The sequence below is a fragment of the Diachasma alloeum genome, unplaced genomic scaffold (genome assembly GCF_001412515.2).
Source record: "Diachasma alloeum isolate Michigan unplaced genomic scaffold, Dall2.0 Dall_scaffold_00219, whole genome shotgun sequence".
In the NCBI taxonomy this organism is placed as follows: Eukaryota; Metazoa; Arthropoda; class Insecta; order Hymenoptera; family Braconidae; genus Diachasma; species Diachasma alloeum.
This window is the reverse complement of record NW_021680384.1, coordinates 622213-639767: the sequence shown is the minus strand read 5'-3', so window position 1 is coordinate 639767 and position 17555 is coordinate 622213. Positions and strand designations below refer to the sequence as shown.

The following is a 17555-nucleotide window of genomic DNA, read 5'->3' as shown; positions in this document are numbered from 1 at the left end:
CCAACGGCCCCTCCCGCCCCCCTGCCACGTCGTGTTGGCGGGCGAGTCGGCACGACGCCGACAGCCTGGTCCCCCTCCCATCCAGACCCATCCCCTTTTAGCCACGGTGTTGGTACGTTGCTCGTAGATCATTACACGACTGTTCCCAAGCCGAGTATCCCACTCTAGCGTCATGATTTCCATATTTATCATCGGTGGTACCTACTATACAGAGGTACGCGCGTTGTTTTCACAATGAGTGTGGAAAGGCCTCTGGTGTGCACACACCTCCAGCGAAGATCAGATGTCCCTTCTACTCGTTGGTCTGACTCTTGATATCCTTATCCACTCGTCAGAGATAATACGGCGTTGGTTATACACGGCGCGTACCATTTATCATTCATTTGGCGAAGGTTGTGAGGGTGTTATTGTTATCTGGGGAGGGCTGGACCTGAATTTAAGATGGGATTTTTTTATTTTGAGATATTCGTCGCCTGTAAGACGATGACAAATCCATGGCTGTGGTCTATTCAAGATGTAATTACGTTGCGACCTGAATTTAAGACCCGACCTGAATTTAATCCACGGCTTAAATTCAGGTTAAGTTTTTGATTTGATTTGCTAGGCTAATTTAGGTTGCAACTTGAATTTCAATCATTACTCAAATTTAGGATGAGGTATACCAATTTAGAGTTTCACTTAAATTCAGGTCCCGGCATAAATGTAGGTCTCGTCGTAAATTCGGGTCGTGAGCTGAATGTGCCTCGTTACAAAAATCTAAATCAAAACTTCAAACTAAATTTACACCGTGTCTTAAATTCAGGTCATGGCTTAAAATCAGGTCGCGGCTTAAATTCAGGTCGCGGCTTAAATTTCCATCATCTTGTGATCCTGAGCGACGAAAAAAAAATCTCGAGCAATTTTTTTCCATCTTCCCAGTCATGTGAAGAGATACAACCCCGTTTTTTCCTTTCCATCAGAAATTTTTCCGGCTATTGAACGGGTTTGCTATCGACCCCATCCCATCGACTCTTTGAGAAATCGGAAACCAAGCTTTGCTTACAGACATCGTAAAAAAATGCTCTTCGCATTGAAAGAATCATATGTTCCGAGAAATGAATGAATCCTGCGATGAATCAGTTGCATATCGTCGGTAAAGCTACGTCTGCATGCTTTTGAGAAACAAGTGTGCAGTAGGATATAAAATGTTTTTATGCCCTGTACACCACTCCCCCTCCCCCCCTCCCCTTAAACTTGTGGCGCACATACATTGGGGCTGGATAACGCACTCGTGGGGGTTCAAGGAGCAAAGCCGTTTCCATTCTCCATTCTCCATCCCCCGTTTTTCCCTCTTTTCGTACTTTTGCACCAACCGTGTTACACATCTCTCGCCATACAAGCCGACTATTGCCGGTTATATATTTTTCCTTGTATATCCATTTGACTTTCCTTCCTGAATTCATAAATAGGTCGACAGTATCGCTCGTCAGGTAATTAATACTGGAGAAATGTTGTTCTCTCATTTTCAGAGAATAATAAACATTTCTAATGAAACTGCTACGAGTTGAAGTGATATTTAAATTTTCATACAACGGAAAACAGTTATTCATAATTTTCTGAATTAAAATGTTTTATGAGAAACAATGGAGCCATTATTTATTTTACAAAAGAAAAGAAGTCATTGGAGTAATTTATTCACGGTGAAGAGCTGGGAGTGACCCTATTAGATGCATCAAGAAAGAGGTGATTAATTAAATTGATGAATTGTTGAAAAAACAATGCATTTCGATATAATAGGTGAATGGAGATAAATCGAGAATAGCGATTGGAACAACATTTCGCTCCAATTTATTCTAGGACAACAGATTTCCTCCTAGTATCACCCAGAGTAATTAAATTCCCCATTAAAATAACGAATGCTTAATTCCTTCCGCGTCAGATCAGGATTCACTAGTGTCAATATTGAATATTTCAGTGGAGCGCAAATTTTTGGTGCTGTATCACTTTTAATCACTCAATCAGGGCTCGCTCAAATTATCGAAAACGACTGAGGCATTTTTTGTTCAATTTTACAGCGATTTTTGTTGATGGAGGAAAATTCATGTTTTTATCTCTTTGATCCGTAATTAAAACGAATGGTACAAGCCCATTCGTGATTTTACATTTGTTTGTGATTTAAATTCCGGGTGGGACTTAAAATTAGGTCGCGAGTTTATTTCAGGTGATGACTTGAATTTATGTCGCAATTTTAATATCAGTTGTGGCTTAGATCTAGGTCTTCACCTGAATTTGAGTCGTGGATTAAATTCAGGTTGTGGCTTAAAATCAGGTCACGGCTTAATTTCAGGTCATGGTTTAAATTTTAGTCACAACTTTCATCTTCGCCACGGCTTGCGTCGAGGTCTGGACCAGAATTTGAGTCGTGGATTAAATTCAGGCTGTGACTTGACATCAGGTACCGGCTTAAACTCAGGTCATGGATTAAATTCTTGTCGCAAACTAACGTATGAATCGTCATTCTAATTCAAGTTATGACTTAAAATCAGGTCGCGAATCCACTTCAGGTAACGGCTTAAATTAGGTCACACCTTTAATTCTAGTTACGACTTAAATTCAGGTGGCAAGAAACATTGAAATTGTTTAAGCTATTCCATGGCTTGATTTTCCATCCTTCTCCACAGTTTATTTTGCCTCACTCGGCACCACTCTCACAACTAAAATTTTTATACGACTCAGATCCATTCGAAATTCCATTGTTCACCCCCTGGAACAACAATACCACCGGAAACAATGTAATACTGCATTCATATTTCGTATAATGTGATTCGGTGTTTCCATCTCTTGCACTTCCGCGTATTTCGAATTCATAAATACAAACCGCAAAACAGTAGTGAGTGAAATTGACACGACTGAATTCACATAACAAAACTCAGGAAAATGTGTTCAACTGGTTATTGTGAGCAAAAAAATTCACAAGTTTTTCCCGACATAAATAATCCATTGTTCCATTCAATTTATTTTTCTCTTTTCGTTTATTCAGTTTTTAGGAACTTTTTTTTTTTCGATCCATTAGAGCACCTTCGTTGTGCTATTTTTCATGGTAACGGCGTTCTCTCGACACAAAAGTTGGCTAATGCGAGCATTGCGTGCCCGTACCCAGCCCACCTTTTAGTGCCTATTTAGTTTCGACGGACATATTTCGGTTTTAAAAAAACTCACTGGCAAATTATTTCTGAATGTTCCCCGGGAGGAAAATTTCTACTGTCGGGGGTTTATGGATGCCCCACTGCTGGTGGGTGATATATTGGGACGACCCCGAGGACAATTTTTGACGATAAAAAGGTGATATATGGGAAATCATATTTTTTTCAGAGAGTTTAAGGGATTTTCGACATTTTTGTTGATTAAAATGTTTTTTAGTGGAATAGATGGTTTTCGCGAAAAAAAAACAGACTCAAACGAATTTTCGGTGCGAGAATTAATTTTTTTTTTCAAGATAAAAAAATTGAAATAACAACAAACGAAAGAATTAATTTTTAATATTTTTTTCAATTCAGAGAACGTTAAATAATTGATACTATTAAACAATTGTCTAATAATATTTATCAAATTTTAATTTTTAAAAACGCTGAAAATCGATTGAATTTTATTGAAATTTTTCGCATGCAAGAAAAAAATAGAACGAAGTATTTTAACAAAATACTGGGAATAGTTTTTTTCTTTGGCCGTTCAAGGGATTTTCGACATTTTTGTTGATGAAAATATTTTTGGTGGAATGTACGGGTTTCGCGAAAAAAAACATGACTAGAATAATTATTCCGCCCGGGAATTCATTTCTTTTTCAACATGAAAAATCAAAAGAATTACTTTTCAACATTTTTTTGTCAATTCAAAGAAAATTAACAAAATCCCTGATACTATTAAACAATTGTTTAATATTATTTACCATTTTTTTCAATTTTTAATAAAAATTCAGAATAATTTTCATTTTTTAGTTTAAGGGATTTCCAGTTTTTTACTCAATTCAAAGAACGCTGAAAAAATCATTTATACTATTCAACAATTGTTTAATGATATTTACCATTCCACTTATCTTCATTGAAATTTGAAAAATAATATCCCAATTGGTAATTGAAATTTCTCAATTATTAATTGATAAAATAATTCGGAATTCGATGATTTGAATAGCTGCTAACCTTAATAATAATAAAATTGGTGAGTAATATTAACAATTGACTTATTCAAAATAAAAATAAAATATTCAAAATTGAATTGACTTCTTCAAAATTAAACAGCAATTAAAAATTATGATTCCGCCGACGTCTGCCCACCGCCGCAGCCCCAAAAACCCGTAACTTTACGGTCATGTATACAACGTGCGAAAATCGTAAACATGATTCGCCTCGCCATTCGAGAAAAAAAAAACCCAAGAAACTGGTGTCGGTCTCGCAAAGTATTCGCAAGCTCCTCCACTTCATCTCTTTTTCGACGCGCACGCCCATCAGGGCCCACCCGCACTCGGCACATCTGGCCGGCTCTCGCTCATTTCGAGCCAGTTCGAGCGCCCGTCTCACAACGTACGCCACGTTTTCTTGGACGAGGCAGGGAATCTTACGCGCGTGCCGCGACACATCGCCCCATTCACGGACTCCTCACTCCTCCTCCTCCTCCCCCTCCACGGTCCTAACGCATTAGTTCAAGTACTTCCCCATTAGTTCGTCTGCTCAGAACCGCGCGAGGCACCGATGGACAGCGGAATGGGGGGGGATTTTTTTTCCTCGTGTTTCGGCTCTGACCGAGGTTAAAGTGCCGCTGGAGGGGAAAAATCTCGCGGTGAAAACTCGACGGATGAATTATGAGGCATGTAAATAGGGAACTGTGGACCGTAATGGAGTGGCTGATGAGGTGATTCAATGAAACTGAAAATTCAATTGTGAACAGTGCTGGGGGTTAATGAAAATTCAAGTGTAAATATTGTTGTATTTAATTAAATCGTAATTAATGTTCACGGGTTTTAAATGTTGGGGGTGAGCGGGCATTGGCGGGTTGATGGAGGTTTGATTAAAAATTTTGGGTAGTTTCGGGGGATTTGCTGGGAGGGGATGAGATATTATGTTGATTGACGGGGGAATGAGGGGCTTTTGGGGTCAGATACATCCCTGGCAGAAGGATAAATGATTGTTTAGATGTTTCGGTAGTGAGAACGGTAGATAATGTAAGTGGAGTTGAGGATTTAGAAAAATTTGGGGATTCTTGTTTTGAGAAAATAGCGGTTGAGGAACTTTCGAAGTCCAAGAAAAAAATTGAGGGACATTGATTTTTCGTCTGGAAATTATTCAAGAAAATCAAATATCCATTCGATTAATTTTTTTTTATTTTCGTAAAAGTTACGAATTTTATTTTAAAACATGAAAACACAATTTCGAAAAAAAATCGACAGAAATGGATTTTTCATCTGGAAATTCTTAAGAATGTTTATTCAATTAAAAATATTAATTTGTTATTTTTCGTAAAAATTCATAATTTAACAAATTGAACAATTTTTTTTTTAAGTTCAATTTCAAGACTTGAAAAGATGAAAATTCAAAAATCACTTGAAATATTCAATGCGAAGCAAAAAAAATTATTTTATAAACAATTCCATTTTTAAAAAAAAATTTCAATTGTTTTATAAATAATTACATTTTTTTTTCGTAAAAAATCCACTTTCGACATTTTTTCTTTATTTCCACGAAATTGTTACGTCTCGAACTATTCAGATTGCATTCAAACTTCAAGAAGTGATGAGAAAAAAATAGATAAATAAATAAAGTTGTAGAACTCATTGGAATACTAGAGGAACAGAGGTAAAACGACATTGCAGAAATTCAACGTTCACTCTGTTTGGGTAAATCTTTGGGGGATTGGACTACATCCCGTAAGGCGCTTCGTTTACCAGTGTAGAGTGAAGGGGGAAATAGGTACTGAAGATCTAAAGAAAATAAATAGAGGGAAGAGGGAAGATAAAAAGTGAGTGTAGTGTGACGGAAGCGACAAAAAAATGCTCCTGCGGAAGTAAAATAGTGATGTAACGATTAAAAAAAGTTTTTTAAAATAAACTGTGACACGAGAATAACAAAAACAAGAACTAAAATAATTTTTCCATGTACTAATTCATTTTTTGATCCTAAAAGAACAAAATAACAATTAAAGAATTTTTTTAACATTAAAAAACAAATTTAAAATGTTTCTCCGAGTGGGATTAATTTTTTTTTAACATAAAAAAGCAAAATAACAATAAAAAAAATTGAAGGAAAAAAAAATTCCTTTTCTTTATAACAAAAAAATTAATTTTCAAATTTTTTTTAGTTTAAAAATGATAAAGAAGTGATTACTACTATTATAAACAATTGTTTAATAATATTTATCAATTTTTTAACATTAAAAAAAATTTAGAAAATTAATTGAATTAACGAAATTTTTTTTTCATGCAAAAAAAAGTAGATCGAAGCTTTAAAAAAAAACTAGCCTGTTGACTTTACGGTCTGTCCAGACCCCGTGTTTGAGGTGTCGTCATTGGATATTACGAGCGTAAAAATACGGAAGTGGAAGTGAATGGTGAAGGGTAGAGGGCATGACGTGCCGCGTCACGTAGAGTTACAGAGACGCGGGGATTTTCGCTGAGGGCTCCCCCCCTCAGTTTGTTGTAAAAAAAAGGGGGGATATCGGGGTGGAGAAAAATCGCCGAGGGCGAGATGCAGCATCACGGGAATCAGCAGCGACGTATCCTCGGCCCCGCCCTCGTACTCCTGACAATTCAAACGATCGCACTAGTACTGGCAGGTGACCAAGGTAAATTAACGAGACTCAGATCACGTTCACAACTCACTTCAAATACTTTTAGGGCTTTTTTTCCGGAGTTTGTTTTGCTCGCTTTCTTCGTACTTCTGACTCTTCCGCAAGAGTTTTATTTCGCCTTTGTTCTGGGTTGTTTTTATTTCTATTTTGTTTTGCCGGGTCTGCTGTTACGGTAAATGTTTTAAGTATGGGCCGTTTGTTTTATTTCATTGTATTGTATTTATTTGAATTTTACTGTAATTAATAGTGCAAAATTACCAAGTCTAAGACAAATTATCGGTATTGATGATTCTTCAAGATTCAAGAGGGAGCGGGAAAAGGTGGGGCAAAATGGTGCAATTCAAATAAATTTGTAGGTTTTTAAAGTTCATGAAAAAAGCTTCAAAATGACTCTAAATTTTGTTCAATTCACTCTACGAATGCCGAGTTATCGATGAATGAAAATTATCGCGCACGCCTATGAAGAAGCTCTTCGGCGGGAAAATCTGATCAAGGTGTTTCTTGATTAAAAACATGGGAAGAATTGATAACTGATCATAGTACTAGCCTCACAGTGTGTAATTATACCAGAAGAACCAACAAATTATCTGGATTTTCCAGTCCTTCACTCACAGAAGGTAAAACCCAAAAGCTTCCTCATAGGCGTGCGCGATAAATTTCAATCATCGATAACTCGACATCCGCAGAGTGAAATTTAAAAAATCTAGAGTCATTTTGAAGAGTTTTTCAGAAGCTAGAAAAACCTACAAATATATTAAAATCGAACCATTCTGCCCCACTATTCCGGCCTCCCTCCCGAATCCTACAGACGTATCGCCAGAAACGTAAGCAGAGATGCTCGTTATTGGACTCATTCCTATGAAACAACACCGTAATTTTTCATTTCCCAAATTTTCCATGCTTTAACTAGGTCAGTTTTTCTTCAAATATCATCGCAAACATCGACGGAACAATTCGCAAGTCTCCGGTCCGGACCGTTGGGTTGCGCTTGGGGGAGAATTCGCGGGGCATGAAAAAACTTCGGTCTGTGATATTTGCGGTGCGAATTAGGTGAGCCACATGTGTAATCCACTTGTTTTGACGCAATGTAAATAAACAGTGGTATGAATTCAGTGGGCTGTTGACAGTGATGATAAAATACAAACGTTTGTGGCGGCACAACACTCAGTAACCACTACATTGTGTGAATAGACAAAATTGCCGACTATTGGGAATTGAATAAATATTGATATTCGTCACTGGTGAATGAAGTGAGTGTTTGGCAGAAAATCAAGAGGATGAAATTGTCATATTCAATTGCAAAAAAAAAATATTAAAAAAACGAACAATGAAAAAAAAAAGCAAACAATCCAAATATTGAAATTTACGAATAAAAAAATTACGATAAAATTGGGAAAAATGTGATGTTTTGCTATAGTCCGGGAAATTCTGCACATGACGAAGAGATCACCCTCGCCCGAAGATATCACAAATAAATTTCCGTCTGATTCGTCATGCATTTTCGCATATCCCGGGGAGAAATGGAGCGAGACGAGTTGAACCCTGATGTTTGGAATCGGAAATATTCCTGGCTATCGAATGGGGTGATTTTGGACCCCCACCTCGAGTATAGACTCGCTCGAAATAACTTTTTAATTGAATTGATATGAGTATTACCCCCATACCAACGGAAACTTTACCATTTTTCCAACTTTTCGAGTTTTATTTTATTTTTTTCACCTCACCAACTTTATACTCACTAGGGGGATTTTTTACAGATCCATACCTCCACTCGTATCTACAACCCCCTTCATTGTCCTCGAGTTGAGCCGCGGGACGAGTGCTTTTTTTTAATGAACGTCAAAGGCTTTCATTTCCTTTTTTTACTGAGGACGAGAGAAGAAGAAAGGATGAAAGGAATAATAAATAAAAATTTATGTATGTGGGCATTATGAAATCACGGCTGGAAGTGTGTCAGTTGGTCGAGAGGATAATGTGTCACCGAGAACAAGAAGATTGATGTATAGGTGGAAATAAATATTTTTGAGGAAAGTTTTGGTCATAATGCGAAAGGTTTTGCACGCATGATGAAAAAATCGAGAATGGAGTTGATGAAGACATGTTTTAATTTTAATACTCTCGAAACATAATTCAAGTATTATCAATAAAAGAATAATCTGAAGGATTTTCTCTCATCTCTTTTAATTTTTATTATAAGGACCAAACATTAGTTCAAGTTTCTGTTTAGAATCGACAGATTAATTTGATTTATTATACTATTTAATCAGTTTCAAAATTTTAACAAATTTGTTATGAACTGGTTCTATACCAGAGGCTTTTGGTGGGAATTTAATTTAAAAATTTGGAAAAATTCAATTTAAAATTTAAAAAAAAGGCCGTGACTATTCGCACCATTGCGTGAATCACTCCCGTACACTCCATACACTCCACGCATGCGTGAAGTTTGTGTATTTCACGCAGCCGAATTTTCATACTGCTGTGTATTTCACGCAGTTGAAGTTTTATACTACTGTGTGTTTCACGCAGTTGTATTTTTATACACCTGTGTGTTTCACGCAGTTGTATTTTTATACACATGTGTGTTTCACGCAGTTGCATTTTGATACGCCTGTGTGTTTCACGCAGTTGTAGTTTTACACACCTGTGTGTTTATACATACAGGAGTGTGCAATACACAGGAGTATCTGAATACGACTGCGTGAAACACACAGGTGTATAAAAATACAACTGCTTGAAACACACAGTAGTATGAAACTTCAACTGCGTGAAATACACAGCAGTATGAAAATTCGGCTGCGTGAAACACAAACTTCACGCATGCGTGGAGTGTATGAAGTGTACGGGAGTGATTCACGCAATGGTGCGAATAGTCACGGTCTAAAAAAAATTTCAATTTGAATTTCGTTTTTTCATAAAATTATTTATCAATAATTAGTAGTGTGGGAGTTCATACCCATTAAATCCAAGAATTGCAGTTCTGTTGCATTCTATAAATCCCAGTCCAGCAGGATTTGTCGTATTTTTCATACAAAAAAAAAAACCCAAGAATTCCTCGGGTACCCATTCCATGGCAGGTGTCCCGCTCGGATATCCTCGAAAAAAAAATTGTCATCCCCAAGTCCGAGGGAATGAAAAATTCATGGGAATGAAAAATTTTCGACACGTTCGGCATAGATCGATCGATTACTCCATGGGACAGCATATATTGCGGGTTGGGAAAGGGGAGGACTCGGGGGTCTGTGGAATTGCCTGGCCATCTCGTCGTTTAATCGCCCGGGAAACCAGCGGTGCGCGTCAATTCCTCGCCACCTTCACTTTTTTTTAATTTTTGGAGGTTTTTTTACTTTTCATTGCTGGTCTACGGGCTTTTTGCAATCAATGTGCTACCCCAGTCTGTGATTGGAAATCATGTCGAGGGAGGGTTAGGGGTCTTAATTGATTTATTGTAGGAGGGATCCTATTTAGTCGACTGAATCGATGAGATTTTACGAAAATCTTGAGTTGATGGCTAGTTGAGAGCGGAATTTTAACGGTAATCAATAGTGTAAACAATTATAATTAATGTTGGTAGTTTTTAAAGGCAATGGACGAGACTTGATGCTTTTTGGGATTCTGCAAGGGTCAGAAATGGTGGGACAGAACAGTGCGATTAAAATAAAATTGAAGATGTGTGAAGCCTATGAAATAAGCTTTAAAACGACTCAAGGTTTTTTCAATTTCACTCTGCGGATGTAAAGTTATCAATGATCAAAAATTAACGCACACAACTAACACGCTTTCTGACAGGAAAACCCTTTCTCCATTTCATCGGAATTAAAATGATGTGACTTTAATAAATTTGTAGATGTTGGAACTCTAGAAAAAAAGCTTTAAAGTGTTTCAAGATTTTTTTAATTTCACTCTGCGGTTGTAAAGTTATCAATGATCAAAAACAATCGCGCGCGCCTGAGAATCTTCATCACAATTTCGACTGTAATCAATAGTGTGAAGAGGGGATCAAGAAGAAATAACGTTTGCTAACCTAAAACCGTATTTCTATGATAAAAAAAGGAACATCTTTTTCCATCGAGTCACGTTTGCTCCCTCCCCTAGCATTAACTTGTTATCATCATTCTGTGGGGCCGGGAGAATTGATGGATTTCTATTTTGCCAAAACCAAAGACTGATTAGATGATATCGAGGATCGATGGACTCGTCGAGTGGGCAATCACGATTCGAGTGAGAGAGGGGCTACGATTTAGACAGAGGGGTGAAATCACGAGGGTTGCAGACTGAGCCGACGTGGCTTCCCTAACCGAGGCATCGAGTGTCTCAATTCCTCCGTTCCCTCTCACACACGCACTGGCCTCTTACCCTGATGACCCTCGAGGGGGCACGTTTCGGTTGAGAATGCCGAGATGATTCCGTTATGAATATCATCACCAATACGAAATTAATATTTAGTGAAAAAAAAAACCAGAGTGAATACAAATTTGGCAGTGAATGTCCTCTCCCCTCACGAAAATTTCATGAATACGACGCATCTGGGGGAGGCAATACGTGGAAAGAATTTTCGCAATGGCATTTCATGTAAATACAGAACCCCAGAGCCGAATTAATTCCATAAATCAAATTCCAAGCCGAGCCAGTGACGTTTGACCCCCGGGTGCTCCTTAATGTCCCTGATAACGAGTGATGCGCATAATTTCGCGGATTTCCATCTACAAACAGACGCGTTTACCCGGCATGAAGGGTGATTCAACCGTCGTCGGGGACAAACACGTGTAATTTAATAATTAGGGAAATTAGGGAGTATTTGGTTTGGAAATATTCATAGTTAATTCAATTTCGGTGAACGTTTTCTCATCTGTAAACTTCTCAGCTGTCGGCGATAATTTTTAATCTGTGATAATGCAACATTGACAGAGTGAAATCAAAAAAATTTTACGCCATTTTGAGACCGTTTTCATAATCTTCAAAAATCGCCTAAATTTATTCAGATCGCACCGTTCTACCCCACTTTTCCCGACTCCCTCCCAAATCTTACAGAAGCCCAACAAGCGTCAAGACTCCATTATTCCTTCAGCTATTTACCTGAACATCCGCAAAAAATTTTTTTCTCAATCCCGGGTGCTATTTATTATCACATATTATTTATTACAATTGAAAATGTGATGTTAGGAAGAAAGAAAAAATTAATCATCCGAACAATTCATTCCAAGGAGTTTCACTGCATTATCACCAGAACTTGTCAAGAAACTGATTGATGTTCCTTTTCACTTCTCCTCTTATTCATAGCTGATTAATTCAATTGGATACGAAAACCGTCACTTCCTTTTATTAAAAAGAATTCCTCTTATTGAGGGGCAAATGGTCGGGACGTGGATGAAAGAGTACTAAAAACATTGAAATAAAGCCCTGAAACACGAGTACATAAACTTTTCTGACGTATCCTGGAAGTTTTACACTTCTTGATCAAATATTTATCTGCAATTCGTACAAGAGTACACGTGGGATTATAAAAAAATTGAGTAACATCTCTCGCTGCAATGGGTAAAACGATGGTTGAATCAATCTCCGGCCGTAGAGAATAAATAAACAACGCGGGGCTAATGGTATTTTTTTACTGTTGCTTCAAGGAACATCTTTTGCATAATTAAAAATGTTCATTTCAGTGGGATAACAGGTGTCCAATATTTTCTCAAATGCCTCACATATTTTGATTAAAGAAAACAATGAAAAAAAAATGGTTAATTGAATTTAATAATAAAATAAAAAAATTATAATAAAAAAATATCTGAAGTATTTGGATATTCTGATGTTCTCTTGATGTTGCCTGTGGGAGGGACTTCTATTCAATAACCCCTGGGTGATGATAGATGTCATGATGTGGAATGTCCGACATAATGCGAGGGTCTGGATGTTCCACTGTCCGGGGATCGGGGGTGGAGGGACAAATGGGGGAGTCAACGGCATCATCCGTGTATTCGTGAAAGGGAGGTTTTACCTAATCGGACCATTGGGATACCTTAGGAATCCCCCGGATGCTTGGCTGACCAAACATAGTCTCTTTCATCTATCGAATCTCGGCGGGATGGAGGAGGGGCGAGGATATTCCGGGCACGTGCGTGTGATCAAACTGTTTTCCTTATCATTTTCTTACGGATATGATCGGAAAATCGTTTTTGGTTCGTTTCCACTGAATTATTACAATGAGAAGTTTGTGTTTCATGTTTTCATGCTTGATGCTTGTTGGCACAGTAAGACTAGGGCGGGAGGCGGAAATAGTGGGGCAGAATGGTGCAATTTGAATAAATTTATGTGTTTTTGTAGCTCATTAAAAAAGCTTCAAAATGACTCAAGATTTTTTGGATTTCACTCAGCCAATGGAAAGTTATCGATAACTGAAAATTACCGGACACGCCTAAGAAGAAGCTTTCGCCCACAAAGACCGTTCCACCAACAACTTTTTCCTGCATCAAGTTTATGTCCGTTGTTAAAGCCACCTCTCGATACGACTAATTATTCACAACAGAACTCCCTGATCGGATTATGGTTGGCCTCGATCCATCGTTCCGCCCTACTGACCCCCCCTCCCATCCTGACGCGATTAATTCCCCGAAGTATAACTTATTAGTCATGACTCGCTCCTCACATACGCATCCCATAAATCCTATCATTCACCTCTCTTCCACCTTTAATCTCGTTACCCATAACCTCCAGTACCTCATACTTTCTCGCGTTATTACAGGACATGTACACATAGAAACTACCGAGAATTTACGATCGACACGGGTGTATAGCACGATCTCACCGGATATTGTGTACGTAACGCCCATTGTTATTGCACTACCTCGACTTAGACAATTCCGAGGATATCTTTATTAACGATTTTCATGTTCATTCCGGGAGGGCGGGCAGGGTCTGACGAAGAGGATCGGGAATCAAAAATTTTCATGAGTCGTTCGCATTTTTATTGATAGTGACATATGAAAGAAGTGAAGAGCAGAGTAAATCGTAAAAATTTGTAGTGAAAAAATTCATACTTCAGGTTTTTATAGATTTTCCATAGATTACAAATTTTTAAAAACCCATTCTGCTTCTCAATTTCCGGGAAAAACTGCTTTCATTTTAAAAAGTTTTTCTTTTATTCAAGCATTAGAGATCTCAGTATGAGGTCTATTAGCTGTTAAAGTGTATTTATAAAGAATATACTTATATATGGTTTTTCAATTTATATGTATACATTAGGGGCTACGCCTGACACCCATATAGCCTCATATGAACCCCATGACCCTTATTCTGACCCTCGTGGCCCTTGACCTGACCCTTGTTACAGTTAATCAGACCCTTGTTATCTATATTCTGACTCTAATGAACCTTGTTCTGCCCCTCAAGACCCTTATTCCGATCCTCGTGCCCCTTATTCTGGCCCGCGTGATCCGTATTTTGACCCTTAATTTTGAAATCCTTATCATTAGAAGTCGATTTGAATTTTTATAATATAGAGAGACGTATAAGTTCATATTCTTTAAGGAACTTGTCAATGGATTTGATAACTATTGAATTTAAAAACTTGAAAAAGTTTATCTCAATTTTTTTTTGGAAAAAATTATGATTAGGGTAATTTTGGTTTCAGTAAATTAGTCCATTGAATTTTTCAAAATAATTTGCATTTCTGATACTTTTCATAGACCGCGATTTCCCGAAATTCCTTAGTCCCTCCGTAAATTTCAGCTCCATCCGCGATAAGTGTTGAAAGTCGAGTGTTTACGATCTCCGGGGATATGCCCGACAAAAGTTTTCAGAGGTATTGGAATGAGGAAAAAGGGAGTGCTGAGTATATACAGAATCCTCGCGTGATACCGTCCACTCGGTTATTTTGTGACATGGGCGGACGTTTATACAGCGGTTTAGAAATGGCTGGATGCGCCTGGAACGACTGTTGTAACTGTTTGGTGACTATCCGAACACTGGACTGGTAGATGTATCCACCCCCCATTTCTACCTCACTACGTTGTACTCACGGAGTCAAAATATATTGTTATTTACTTGGGAGGAAACTCAACGTTAATCGTCGAGTTAGTGCATTGTAACTTAGGGAATTCCTTCTGCAATCGTACATTATCATTTATTAGTTGCTTCTGGGCAGTTTAGGTTCTTCCACAACATTCTTATTCCTGGATGAGTCGACAATGGAGCAGTAAAAGGTGGGGCACAATGGTGTGATCTTAATAATTTTTTAGGTTTTTCTAGGTTATGAAAAAGTCTTTAAAATGACTCTAAATTTTTTCAATTTCACTCAGCCGATGTCAAGCTATGGACAATTGAAAATTATCGCGTACGCCTAGAGCCTAGGGAGAAGCTTCCGTCCATGAAAAATATTGCTTCATTATTTTATGATCAACGGAGGGTCATGTTCTTCTCCATTTCGATATGAAATATCCTGACCTATCCAATCAAGCCAACAAAATCCATCTCCCCAACACGGAACCATACAATGAAATAAATATCAGAGCACAAGATAAATAGATAAACGTGGAAAAAAGGAGGGCAAAGGCGGAAAAAAAACAGTCAGTGGCCCCGGGGGGCTTTGAATCACAATTCTCCTGGATTTTGGTGTGTATATGTACGTGGGCATGCTTCATAAATCTTGGAGTGGTATCCTGCACAGCGGGATTTAGCCCGACTACCGGAGATACCTATGTGTAACCCCAAAAACCAGGGCGTATTCTAGCCGAAAACCCGCTGGATACGGCGACTCGGGGTTTCCTTTGGGCTTGGGGAGATGGCGAGTGATAGTCACTTTCCAGTCTTGTGTGTACAATCCTTGGGTTATAAATTGTTTATTCAAATGGGGATGTAAAATTTCAATTGAGTTCACGGAGTTGAGATAGTGATAAGTTTCATTGAAAATTAAATAATCATGAAATTGTTTTTCTGTCCCGATGCTTCTTCATATGCGTGCGCGAAATTTTTCAGTCATTCATAACTCGACAACGGCAGAGAGAAATTCAAAAAATTTAGAGGCATTTTCAAAACATTTTGAAAGTCTACAAAAACTTGCAAATTTATTAAAATCGCATTTTTAATCAGACCCAATCCGGGAATAGTTGTCCTGTCCAAAAGCTTCTTCGTAGGTGTGCGCGAAATTTTTTAGTCATTCATAACTCAACAACGGCAGAGTAAAATTCAAAAAATTTAGAGTCATTTCAAAGACATTTTGATAGTCTACAAAAACCTACAAATTTATTCGAATCGCATTGTTCTGCTCCGCTATACCCCACTCCCTCTCGAGTCTTCCACAATCCCAAAAAGCCTGAAGACTTTCATTAGTCCTAAAAATCCATATGGGTTCGTTGTATAATCGTAAATTTCCATATGAAATAACGTGGCCTCTCCCTCTACAAATATTATTGTCCTTTCATCCCATTCTGCTCTATTTGTTACATTCACAATTACAGTCACTATATAAACCCCTCAAGTCCCTCAACTTCTGCCTACCGCCATCATTTATTCAACCTCCTTTTTTACAGACTTGTATTTATTCATCTCATGTATTCTCGTCACTTGTTTGCTGTAGAGAGAAACGTGTGGTACGATGAGGCAACGCGGGAAATCGAGACAAGGATACGTGCAGCAGCGGCCTCGAGTGCCACTGGTACAACACCACCAGTTGGTGAAGCACGAGGGGTTGTATTCTTTGTTGGTGATGGTATGGGTATGAGTACACTCACCGCAGCTCGTATTCTCTCTGGTCAGCGTAAAGGTAACACTGGCGAAGAGACCCGCCTCATCTGGGACGAATTTCCAGCTATTGCACTAGCGAGGGTGAGTCCATTTTTCCTTTTTTACACAGCCAAATTTTGCATGGACTGCTATTTTTGTGAATACCTGAGGAACACGAGTGGATTGAGCCATTCTGGTGGTCTCGGTGGATAGTCGGGGTAATTTCCGATTTCCTTCCCTACAAATAACTTCATTTTAATGAAAAATTCCTCGGAATATGCAACGAGGAAGAAAGAATGGAAAGAAAAACCTATGGAAAAAAACCCTACAGAAAAAAAATCCTATGGGAAAAAACCCTGTGTGCAACGAGAAAGAAGAATGTGGAAGAATTGTTGTTCCGAGAATTTCAAGAGAACCAAAAGGCCAAAATGGCTTCTTTTTTTTTAATCCGATGCGAAATTTCTCGGGCTATCCAATGGGCTCGAGTAAATTCATCTAGGTTCCAAGCTTCACTGAAGCAAACCAATTTTTACGAGCATCAAGATACACAACCTCAGAATTTCAACCCAAGTCCCTACTTCCAACTGCTGGATTATTCACCCAGATTCACGAGCAATTCCTAATGGTCTGACATACCAACACCAACGAGTCGGGAGAAAACAAAGAGCCACTGACCAGGGTTCAAGTACAATGGATTGTCCAAAGGGTTGAATTCCCCCGGTGACCAATCACGATTTAACCCCCAGTGGAGCCGACAATCAACGGCTGGGGGTGACTCGTTTCACCATGTGGCTTTCCAGTGCAACCGAACAGAAGAAAGACGCGGTGTAGCTGTCTTCAAAGGGCACCGCAGGGGATGAAATATTCAGTGGTTGGGGGTCGAGGGAGGGCAGAAGCAAAAATAGTGGAGGCCAGATGATTCAATAATTCAACTATCGAAGTCGATGCAAATAAATTGAGGTCCCGGGGGCCTCTGTATCAATGTCGCCGTTTTTGTTGTTGTTATTGGGGGTGCGATTGGGGGAGGGGGG

The 17555-nt window shown here is 38.4% G+C and overlaps 1 protein-coding gene and 1 long non-coding RNA gene across 3 annotated transcripts in view; one reads left to right on the top strand and one right to left on the bottom strand.

Moving 5' to 3' along the window:
• LOC114841172 overlaps positions 1-17555 on the bottom strand; it is a 150921-nt gene that overhangs the window by 76888 nt on the left and 56478 nt on the right. The window lies entirely within an intron of this gene.
• LOC107037409 (alkaline phosphatase) overlaps positions 4555-17555 on the top strand; it is a 67641-nt gene continuing 54640 nt past the window's right edge. Inside the window, exons 1-3 of one of the 2 annotated variants that reach the window (XM_015255955.1) lie at positions 4555-4946; positions 6460-6810; positions 16379-16626. In XM_015255955.1, coding sequence (XP_015111441.1) covers positions 6714-6810; positions 16379-16626 — 345 coding nt within the window. In that variant the 5' untranslated portion in view covers positions 4555-4946; positions 6460-6713. Of the gene's footprint in view, positions 4947-5722; positions 6125-6459; positions 6811-16378; positions 16627-17555 lie in introns of those variants that run through there. The other variant, XM_015255956.1, reaches the window with a different exon arrangement.